We start from the raw sequence: 12,234 nt of genomic DNA, 5'->3' as shown, positions 1-12,234 counted from the left end.
TTTTTGAGAGGGAGTCTCGCTGTGTCACCCAGGATGGACTGCAGTGGTGCCATCTTGACTCACTGCAAACTCCACCTTCTGAGTTCAAGTGATTCTCGTGTCTCAGCCTCCCAAGTAGCTGGGATTACAGGCATGCAACACCATGCCCAGCTAATTTTTATATTTTTAGTAGAGACGGAGTTTCACCATGTTGGTCAGGCTGGTCTCAAACTCCTGACCTCAAGTGGCCTTGGCCTTCAAAGCGCTGGGATTACAGGTGTAAGCCACAGCGCCTGGCCTCTTTTTAAAGTTTTCTTGTATTCTCCAGGATTTAGGGTCACTCTAAAAATACAATCTCTTTCTAAAAATACAATTTCAAAATTCACCAAAAACTGGAAACTCATTGTTTCTTTCATATTCAATTTGCTTTGACAGAAATTCTTTACTACTTTTGTCAATTAAGTTGCTAGAGAATAGATTGAATCCAGGAATAAAATAATTCGCAAGTTTTTCTGTCCTGAGGCACTGAAGAAAGTGTGTCACGCAGTTATCAAAGCAGAGGCCCAGGTCTTTGGGGTCCCACTGACTGTCTTGAGGGTTCTCGGTACATAGGTGAAAGAAGGCAGTTTTCACATGATAAGAAGAGAATTTATCCAGATGTTTTTTGTCTTTAAACTTTTCTTTCAGCTGTTCTAAAAGGTATTTCATTAGTTTTAAACAATCTTTCCTGTTGAATAAAAAAAGGAAAACAGTTATTTTTACTTATTTACATTCAACAAAGGATTTTAGGCATCTCATAGCAAAAACATAAACAACAAAGATATATAATAACATAAATATAGGCGGGGCGTGGTGACACACGCCTGTAATCCCAGCACTTTGGGAGGCTGAGGCAGGGGGATCACCTAAGGTCAGGAATATGAGACCAGCCTGACTAATATGGTGAAACCCCTTCTCTACTGAAAATACAAAATTAGCTGGGCTTGGTGGTGCACGCCTGTAATCCCAGCTACTCTGGAGGCTGAGGCATGAGAATCACTTGAAGCCAGGACGGGGAGGTTGCAGTGAGCCAAGATCCCATCATTGCACTCCAGCCTGGGCAACAAGAGCGAAACTCCGTTTCAAAAAAAAAAGAAAAAAAAAACAAAGGCCGGGCGCGGTGGCTCACGCCTGTCATCCCAGTACTTTGGGAGGTCAGGCGAGCGGATTAGCCGGGCGTGGTGGCGGGTGCCTGTGGTCCCAGATACTCGGGAGGCTGAGGCAGGAGAATGGCGTGAACCCGGGAGGCGGAGCTTGCAGTGAGCTGAGATTGCACCACTGCACTCCAGCCTGGGCGACAGAGTGAGACTCTGTAACACCACCACCACCACCACCAACAAAAAAAGCCGGGCGTGGTGGCTCATGCCTGTAATCCCAGCACTTTGGGAGGCCTAGGCGGGCAGATCACAAGGTCAAGACTTCGAGATCAGCCTGGCCAATATGGTGAAACCCCATCTCTACTAAAAATATAAAAATTAGCCAGGTGTGGTGGCATGCACCTATAATCCCAGCTACTCGGGAGGCTGAGGCAGGAGAATTGCTTGAACCCAGGAGGCGGAGGTTGCAGTGAGCCGAGATCGTGCCACTGCACTCCAGCCTGGGCAACAAGTGAGACTCCATCTCAAAAAAAATAAAATAAAATAAAATAAATAACATAAATATAATAACAGTCACACTAAAATCTGATTATGTTTTCAAATATATGGTTTGAAGTTTCAAAAACACATTTTTCCCTCCCTTACCCATTCTTAGCTTAAATATATTCTATCAATTTCTTCAACTGTATAAAGCTAACAGATATTTATACTATTTTTTTTTTTTTTTTTTGAGACAGGGTCTCGCTGTGTCACCCAGGCTGGGGTGCAGTGATGCAATCTCGGCTCACTGCAACCTCTGACCCTCCCCTTACCCCCCTCAAGCGATCCAAAATCTTGTTTTGTTATAAAATTATTTTACTTTATTGAACTGCAAAATTAATATAATTTTTTTCTTTTTTAAAATCCACTGATTATATCACAGAATTATTTACATTATTAAGCATACCATAGATAATCTGCTGTTTCATCTAGTTATTCAGTAGTTGATAAAATGTACTATTTATGAAACTAGGCTTATCAACAATATTTCTTTTTCTTTTTTTTTTTTTTGAGACAGAGTCTCCCTCTGTTGCCCAGACTGGAGTGCAATGGCATGATCTCAGCTCACCACAACCTCTGCCTACTGGGTTCAAGCAATTCTCCTGCCTCAAACTCCTAAGTAGCTGGCATTACAGGCGCACGCCACCTCGCCCGGCTAATTTTTGCATTCTTGTAGAGACAGGGTTTCACCATCTTGGCCAGGCTGGTCTCAAACTCCTGACCTCAGGTGATCTACCTGCCTCAGCCTCCCAAAGTGCTGGGATTACAGGCATGAGCCACTGTGCCTGGCCAACAATATATTTTTCTTAATGCTTGCTTCAAAGCCTGCATATGAGATCTTAAAGAACCTCTGTGCCTGCATGTTGGGCATTTTTGTTTTGATTTTTTAACTTTTGTGATCTTTATACTGGCCAACTTCATTTATTTATTTAAGATGGAGTCTTGCTCTGTTGCCCAGGCTGGAGTGCAGTGGTACGATCTTGGCTCACTGCAACCTCTGTCTCCCAGGTTCAAGTGATTCTCTTGCCTCAGTCTCCTGAGTAGTGGGGATTACAGGCACACACCACTGCGCCTAGCTAATTTTCGTATTTTTAGTAGAGATGGGGTTTCGCAATGTAGGCCAGGCTGGTCTCGAATTCCTGACATCAGGTGATCTACCTGCCTCAGCCTCCCAAAGTGCTGGAATTACAGGTGTGAGCCACAACGCCTGGCCAATACTGGCCAACTTTAGAAACTCAAATGAACAGTTCCTTTTCAATTTTAGTTATTTATGGTGTGTAGGCCATCACACACAAAAAATGGTTGGGTGCAGTGTCTCATCCCTGTAATCCCAAGACTTTGGGAGGCCAAGGCGGGAAGATTACTTGAACCCAGGAGTTGGTGGCCAGCCTGCCTGGGCAACGAAGGGAGACCACCATCTCTACCAATAAAAAAAAATTTTTTTTGAGACAGGGTGTCACTATGTCACCCAGGTTGCAGTACAGTGGCACAATCATAGCTCACTGCAGCCTTGGTTTTCTGGGCTCAAGCGATTCTCCCACCTCAGCCTTCCAAGTAGCTGGGACCACAGGCACCAGTCACCATGCCTGGCTAATTTTTAAATTTTTTATGGAGGTGGGGTCTCACCATGTTGCTAGGCTGGCATTACAGGTGTGAGCCAACAGGCCCTCTACAAAACTTTTTTTAAAATTAGCCAAGCATGGTGGCATGTACCTGTAGTCTCAGCTACTTGGGGGGCTGAGGTAGGATGATTGCTTGAGCCTAGGAGATCGAGGCTGTGGTGAGCCATGATTGTGCCACTGCCCTCCAGTCTGAGTGACAGAGTGAAAGTCTGTCCCAGAAAAAAAAAAAAAAAATTACTCACGTAGTGTTGTTTTCAGTTTGGCCAGTCAATCCCTAGCCGTCAACACAACCCACCTATCCCAAAGTAAGCCCAGTAACCAGTAAGAGCGATCCTTTGGCCTCCTCCAATTATATGGCATTAATATCCATTACTTTTAAACAAGCAAAATACTAAGACCCATCGAATTGTAATACCTGGTGTTCATACCCTCTCACTCTGTCCTACTGATACATCTATACAAAAACACATTCATCTGATCCAGGGTTCAGAACTACTATTCCCTGGCCTTGCTTTCTAACAACATCCCTTCTTTGGCCCTTTGGATCTAGCTTCTCTGGTTTCATACTGACACTCCCCAGCTCAACCCAATCCTGCCCTGCCCCCCAGACCCAACCCAGCTCAGGTCTTCAGGTTTGAGGTATGGAGTTAACAAATAATTAAGCATACCATAGATAACCTGTCATTTAACAAAATAAGGCTGTTACCTGCAACATTTCATTTCTTTGTTTTCACAGCATGTTTTAGATTTTCCATGATTGCTCAAAATTTCCTTTTCGATGTGAGAGAAGGATAGCCGCCATGTTTCCTCTTAATTTCAAAAAGAAAAACAGAAAAGCACTTTACCCAAAGCATCCATATCTAAACAATATTTAAGTGATTTCCCTCATGAAAATATTTTGGGGCTGCGCATGGTGGCTTACGCCTGTAATCCCAGCACTTTGGGAGGCCGAGGAGGCTGAGGTCGGGAGTTCGAGACCAGCCTGATCAACATGGAAAAACCCCATCTCTACTAAAAATACAAAAAAAATTATCCAGGCATGGTGGTGCGTGCCTGTAATCCCAGCTATTCAGGAGGCTGAGGAAGGAGAACTGCTTGAACCTGGGAGGCGGAGGCTGCAGTGAGCCAAGATCGCACCATTGCACTCAGCCTGGGCAACAAGAGCAAAACTCCATAAAAAAAAAAAAAAAAAAGTAAAAGAAAATATTCTAGAAAAATCCTAGGAATGAATCAAAAGAAGTGAACAGATAAATAATTACATATAAAAATAAGTACACTAAGACAAAAAATGGGCCTAACTTTAAAAAAAAGGAAGTCACAATTTAATATAGTTAGCAATAGTAAGATGTATTACCTTTCATATATTGCTAAATTCCCTTTGTTAAATATTTTGTTTTAATAATAATTTGAATCAATTTATTCACTTTTTCTGTACCATCCTTACAGGTTTTAGTATTAATACAAAATGAATTGAGGATCATTTCCTTTCTTCTTATTTATGAGAGTTTGTGTAAATATAGAATGATTTTGGCCAGGCGCGGTGGCTCACGCCTGTAATCCCAGCACTTTGGGAGGCTGAGGCAGGCGGATCACGAGGTTGGGAGATCGAGACCATCCTGGCTAACAAGGTGAAACCCCACCTCTACTAAAAATACGAAAAATTAGCCGGGCATGGTGGCGGGCGCCTGTAATCCCAGCTACTTGGGAGGCTGAGGCAGGAGAATGGCGAACCCAGGAGGCAGAGTTTGCAGTGAGCTGAGATCGTGCCACTGCACTCCAGTCTGGGTGACAGAGCAAGACTCCGTCTCCAAAAAGAAAAAAAAAAGATTTCTCCCCGAGTCTTACCATGGCTAGCTCTCTTATGCTCTGAACATCCTGTTACTTAGTGGTTTTATACTAGTAATGTAAAAGTGGTTTATAATCTGCAGGATTTTCCAGAAAAATCAATCAATATAATCTGTCACATTAATAGAACAGAGGAGAAACACGTGATTGTCTCGATAGATGAAGAAAATGTAGCTATTAAAATCCTATAGTCATTCATCATTAAAAAAACTCCTCTTAGCAATTTAAGTCTAGAGGGACACTTGATTCAATAAAAGGTAGATTTTAGAAAACTATAGCAACAATCATTATGTGAGGTAAAAAGTTGGAGAGAGAAATCAGAAAAAAGGCAAAACTTCTGCTATCTCTATCTCTGTTCAACATGCACTGGGTGTCATAGCAAGCACAGTAAGGGAAGGAAAAACAGGGTTACACACTGGAAAGGGAGAAACAAAGCCATCATTATTAATAGATGATGTAATTGCATATATAGGAAATACAAAAGAGTCTACAGTGCTGGGCATGGTGGCTCACACCTATAATCCCAGCACTTCAGGAGGCCGAGACAGGAGACCAGCCTGACCAACATGGTGAAACATTGTATCTACTAAAAATACAAAGATTAGCTGGTGGTGGCGTGTGCCTACACATACCACATGTATGTATGTATTTGTACACAGTCCCAGCTACTTGGGAGGCTGAGGCAGGAGAATCCCTTGAACCCGGAATGCTGAGGTTGCAGTGAGTAAAGATCATGCCACTGCACTCCAGCCTGGGCAACAGAGCGAGACTCCATCTCAAAAAAGAAAGAAAAAGAAAAAAGAAAAAAAAAATCTATAAATAAATTCACCAAATCAATTAAAAGAGTTACCAAGATTGTGGATATGAAAATCAAAGGTATTTTGATACACGACAGTAAACAAAAAATGAAATTTTGAGGGAGATGTTTCTTACAATAGTATAAAAACTAGCAAGTAGGCCGGGTGCAGTGGCTCATGCCTGTAATCCCAGCACTGTGGGAGGCCAAGGTGAGCAGATCACCTGAGGTATGGGGTTCAAGAGCAGCCTGGCAAACATGGCAAAACCCCGTCTCTACTAAAAATACAAAAATTAGCTGGGCATTGTGGCACACAACTGTAATCCCAGCTACTCAGGAGGCTGAGGCAGGGGAATCGCTTGAATCCGGGTGCCGGAGGTTGCTGTGAGCCGAGATCACTCCATTGCACTCCAGTCTGAATGACAGAGTGAGACTCAATTTCAAAAAACAAAAACAAAAAACACGTAGCAATTACCTTCTAGATCTAACTGCTAATGAAATATGGATGAGGTCAGACGCAGTGGCTCACTCCTGTAATCCCAGCACTTTGGGAGGCTGAGGCGGTGGATCACCTGAGGTCAGGAGTTCGAGATCAGTCAGACCAACATAGTGAAACCCTATCTCTACGAAAAATACGAACATTAGCTGGGCATGGTGGTGCAAGCCTGTAATCCTAGCTACTCTGGAGGCCAAGGCAGGAGAATCACTTGAACCTGGGAGGTGGAGGTTGTAGTTAGCCGAGATTGGGTGATTACACTCCAGCCTGGGCAACAAGAGTGAAACTCCCTCTCAAAAAAAAAAAAAAAAAAAAAAAGAAAAAGAAATATAGATGAAAGCAGAACATGCTAAACGACACTTCTAGAATGCACTCTGCAAAATCCTCTCTTTGGGAAACTCTACAGGAAAAATAACCTGTTTCTTCAATGAGTAAATTGAGTACATTTTATTCAATGATAAAAAAGTTATGAAAGAGGAAGTTATGAGTTAAAAGAGATTTAAAAGACATATTGGTTAGTCACAATGTATGAACCTTATTTGAATCCTGATCCAAACATGCAAACTGAACAAAAAAAATGTATGACACTTACAAGACAGGTGGAAATTTTAATACTGAATAGATGTTTGATATTAGGGAATTATTACCTTTTTTTTTTTTTTTTTTTGAGACAAGATCTCCCTGTCACCCAGGCTGGAGTGCGTGAACACGGCTCACTGAAACCTCAACTTCCCAGCCTCAAGCAATCTTCCCATGTCAGCCTTTCCAATAGCTGGGACCAGAAGCATACACCATCACGGCTGGCTAATTTTTAGATTTTTTGTAGAGACGGGGTCTCTCCACCTTGCTCAGGCTGATCTTGAACTCCTGGACTCCAGCAATCCTCCCACCTCCCAAAGTGCTGGAATTACAGGTGTGAGCCACTGTGCCCAACCAATATAAGAAAATTATTATTTGTGCATTTATTTTTATTTTTGAGATGGAGTCTTGCTCTGTTGCCCAGGCTGGAGTGCAGTGACGCCATCTCAGCTCACTGCAACCTCCGCCTTCTGGGTTCAAGTGATTCTCCTGTCTCAGCCTCCCGAGTAGCTGGGATTACAGGCATGCGCCACCATGCCCGGCTAATTTTGTATTTTTAGTAGAGATGGGGTTTCACCATGTTGGCTGGTCTCGCACTCCTGATCTTGGGTGATCCACCCGCCTTGGCCTCCCAAAGTGCTTGGATTATAGGTTTGAGCCACCGCTCCCAGTCATTTATTATTTTTTTAAGACAAGGTTTCCCTTTGTCACCCAGGCTGGAGTGCAGTGGCATGATCTCTGCTCACAGCAGCCTCAACCTCCTAGGCTCAAGTGATTCTCCCACCTCAGCCCCCCAGATAGCTGGGACAACAGGTGCATATTACCATACCCAGCTAATTTATTTTGTATTTTTTGAAGAGACGATTTTGCCACATGGCCCAGGCTTGAACTCCTAGGCTCAAGTGATCCACCCATCTCAGCCTCTCAAAATGCTGGTATTTATTACAAGCATGAGCAACCACTCCCAGCCCAGTCTCCTATGGTACTGGTTTAAAATTTTCATAATAAAAAGTTTTGGCCAGGCGCAGTGGCTCACACCTGTTATCCCAGCACTTTGGGAGACCGAGGTGAGCAGATCACCTGAGGTCAGGAGTTTGAGAGCAGCCTGGACAACATGGTGAAACCCTATCTCTACTAAAAATACAAAAATTATCCAGGCATGGTGGTGGGCCCTGTAATCCCAGCTACTCAGGAGGCAGAGGCAGGAGAATCGCTTGAATCCTGGAGGCGGAGGGTGCAGTGAGCCGAGATCGCATCACTGCACTCCAGCCTGGGTGACAGAGCGAGACTCCATCTCAAAATAAATAGATAAATAAAAAGTTTTAAAATAGATCAATTACCTATGAATAAATTAACAAAAGATATACAAAACCTCTGCAGAGAAAATGCTAATGAGTGAAGCTGGGCAGTATTAGAGGAGATCTAAACAAGTGGATTGGGAGACTCAATATTGTTAACATATCAACTCTCTCCCATGTTTACTTATTTCTTTTTTAATAGAGACAGTGTCTTGTTCTGTTACCCAGGCTGGAGTGCAGTGGCAAGATCATAGCTCACGGTCACCTCAAACTCCTGAGCTTCAGTGATTCTCTTGCATAACTAAGACTACAAGCTACAAGTGCACACCACCATACCTGGCGAATTTTTTAAAAAGTTTTTATAGAGATGAAGACTCACAACCCTCTATAAAAACTTTTATAGAGAGTTTTTTTTTATTTCAAATTTTTTTTTGAGATGGAGTATCTCTCTGTCGAAAGGCTGGAGTGCAATGGCGAGATCTCGGCCCACTGCAACCTCTGCCTTCCAGGTTCAAGCAATTCTCCCGCCTCAGCCTCCCAAGTAGCTAGGACTACAGGCGTGCGCCACCATGCCTAGCTAATTTTTGTATTTTTAGTAGAGATGGGGTTTCACCATGTTGGCCAGGCTGGTCTCGATGTCTTGACTTCATAATCCACCCACCTCAGCCTCCCAAAGTGCTGGGATTACAGGCGTGAGTCACCTCGCCTGGGTGGAGTTTTTACAGAGTGTTGTCCAAGATGGTCTTGAACTCCTCAGCTCAAGCAACTCTCCTTCCTCAGCCTTCTGAAGTGCTGGAATGACAGGCATAAGCCATCATTCCTGGCCCCAAATTTATCTATAGATTCAACATTATCTCAATCAAAATTCCAAAAAGTATTTTGTGGAATCTGACAAGCTGATTTCAAAATTTATACGAGAATGCAAAGGATCAAGACTCTCTAAAACACCCTTGGAGAAAAACAAAGTGGTGGAACTTACCCTAAAAGATATTGAGACTAATTATAAAGCTACATAATGTGCAACATGGTACAAAGATAGACAAAGATTTTAATGGGACAGAATAAAGAGTTCAGGGATAGCTACCCAATATGGTTTGCCCTTTGTATCCAAGGGTTTCACACCTGAGAATTCAACCAACCATGGATTGAAACCCACAGATATGGAGGGCCAACTGTATTACATCATTTTATGTAAGGGATTTGAGCATCTGTGGACTTTGATGTCTGCAGGGTACCCTGGAGCCAATCCTGAGGGTCAACTGTATATGACTGTAAAGAAAGGTGGCATGTACCCTTGATAAAATGCGATAAGGATGGCACTTTGCCTCTGTGACCTTCCTTCCCCAAATCCAATAGCTCTGATATAATCATAAGAAACATAATAAATCTCAAGTAAAGGACATTCTACAAAATACCTAATTAGTACTCCTCAAAACTGTTAAAACCAAAAAACTGTCACAGTCAAGAGTAGCTTAAGGAGACATGACAACTAAATGCAATATGGTATCCTAAATGGGATCTTGGAATAGTAAAAGGACATTAAGAAAAACTAAGGAAATCCGGATAAGGTATAGACCTTTTTTTTTTTTTTTTTTTTTTTGAGATGGAGTCTCTCTCTGTCACCTAGACTGGAGTGCAGTGCATGATCTTGGCTCACTGCAACCTCCACCCGCCGAGTTCAAGTGATTCTCCCATCTCAGCCTCCCAAGTAGCTGGGACTAAGGCACATGCCATCATGCCTGGCTAATTTTTGTATTTTTTTAGTAGAGATGGGGTTTCACCATGTTGGCCAGAGTGGTTTCGAACTCTTGATTTCAGGTGATCTGCCCACCTCGGCCTCCCAAAGTGCTGGGATTACAGGCATGACTCACTGTGCCCAGCAGATATAGCCCTTAGCTAACAATAATGTATCAATATTGGTTTATTAATTGTATAAATATATTAATGTGAAATAATAATAATAGGAAAATGGGGGTGCTGCAGTGGCACGTGTCTGTAGTCCCGGTTACTTGATCCGGTGAGGCGGGAGGATCACTGAGCTCAGTTCGAGACCAGCATGGGCAATACAGTGAAACTCTGCCCTACTACCTCCCCAACAAAAAACCCCAGGGGAATGGGTATGGGGTTATACAGGAACTCTCTGTACTATCTTCACAATTTTTCTGTAAATGTAAAACTTGCTAAAACCAAAAGTTTATTTTTAAATAAACTACATTGAGACATCCTTTCTCGCTTTTTGGACTACTGGCAAGAATTTCAGTTGGCAAAAAGTTTAACAAGTCAGTGAGGTTGAGGGTGAAGCAGGTACTCCTGATACATTGCTGTGGAAAAGTAAATTGGAATGATGCCTATGGAGATCTGGGAAATGCCTAGCAATATTACATAAGGATTTACTCTTTGACTAGCTGCAAAAATAGACTTTAAAAAGGAATGGGTATTATCTCTATAGAGAGGTATGGAGTGAGCTCGAAAATATCTCGTTAAATTAAAAGAAAAAACGTGTTATATCTGAGAGCAGGGCTTCTATAAAATTAAAAAAATAAACCAAATTAATAAAATTAAAAAGAAGAATGTATGGCCTGGCTGTGATGGCTCATGCCTATAATCCCAGCACTTTAGGAGGCCACAGTGGGAGGACTGCTTAAGGCCAGGAGTTTGAGACCAGCCTGGGCAACACAGCGAGACTCTGTGTCTAGTTTTTTTTAAAAAAAGGTGTACCTTTTATTTTAAAAAGGGGGTGGCATACAAATATATTATATATATATATAAATTAGTATATTATCTAATATTTACATGTTTAATCTGCCTTTTAAAATACCAGTATTATTACCAATAATACACTTATAAAAAACAGTTTATAATTTTTTTTGCAGTTTTTTGTTCTTAAGATAAAAGGACAGTCAAAATACCAAGTTTTAAACCCACTTGAAAAAATGTCCAGCTGGGCACAATGTCATGCACCTGTAATCTTAGCTACTTGGGAGGTGGGAGGCTGAGACGGGAGGATCACTTGAACCCGGGAGTTCGGCTCCAAGGAGAACAACCCTAACTCCTGAGCTCAATGGTCCTCCTGCCTCAGCCTCCCAAAGGTTGAGGAAACTAGGACTATAAGCACATGCCACTGCACCCCCATTTCCCTATTATTAACATCCCATATTCATAAAATACATTGGTACAATAAACCAATATTGATACATTATTGTTAACTAAAGTTTATACTTTATCCAGATTTCCTTAGTTTTTACCTGATGTCTTTATCTTCAAAATATGTATTAAATATATTTATATGAATATATATTTACATAAGTATTTATATGTAATATGTATAATTTATATGCAATATGCCTTACATAATATAAAACATTGTATATAATTTATATTATATACTGTATACACATTTATATGCTACTCCCTTTTTAAAATAAAAGGCACAACTTTTTCTTTGTTTTTGAGACAGGGTCTCACTCTGTCGCCCAGGTTGGAGTGCAGTGGCACCATCTTGGCTCACTGCAGCCTCAAACTCCAGGGCTCAAGTGATTCCCCCCCACCTCAGCCTCTTGAATAGTTGGGACTACAGGCATGCACCACCACACTTGGCTAATTTTTGTATTTTAGTAGAGACAGACTTTCACCATGTTGCCCACACTGGTCTTGAACTCCTGAGCTCAAGTGATCCACCCGCTTCAGCCTCCCAAAGTACTGGGATTATAGGTTTGAGCCATTACATGAGTGAGTGAGAGAGAGAGAATATATTTACTTACACTTTTAAAACCGGAAGGCTAGGCGCGGTGGCTCACGCCTATAATCTCAGTACTTTGGGAGGCCAAGGTGGGTGGACCACCTGAGGTCAGGAGTTCAAGACCAGCCTGGCCAACGTGGTGAAACCTCGTCTCTACTAAAAACACAAAAATTAGCCAGGCGTGATGGTGCACACCTGTAATCC

General features: G+C 42.2%; 1 protein-coding gene across 2 annotated transcripts in view; it reads right to left on the bottom strand.

Moving 5' to 3' along the window:
* Nucleotides 1-286: 286 nt before the first annotated feature.
* The window catches only part of CGAS (cyclic GMP-AMP synthase), a 28,512-nt gene continuing 16,564 nt past the window's right edge, over nucleotides 287-12,234 (bottom strand). Inside the window, exons 3-4 of one of the 2 annotated variants that reach the window (XM_031666843.1) lie at nucleotides 3,984-4,086; nucleotides 287-706 (exon numbers count right to left, since the gene is read on the bottom strand). In XM_031666843.1, the coding sequence (XP_031522703.1) occupies nucleotides 355-706; nucleotides 3,984-4,086 (455 nt within the window). In that variant the 3' untranslated portion in view covers nucleotides 287-354. 2 annotated transcript variants of the gene reach the window in all.

Source organism: Papio anubis, chromosome 6 (genome assembly GCF_008728515.1).
Source record: "Papio anubis isolate 15944 chromosome 6, Panubis1.0, whole genome shotgun sequence".
Classification (NCBI taxonomy): Eukaryota; Metazoa; Chordata; class Mammalia; order Primates; family Cercopithecidae; genus Papio; species Papio anubis.
This window is presented reverse-complemented; position numbering and strand designations above follow the sequence as displayed.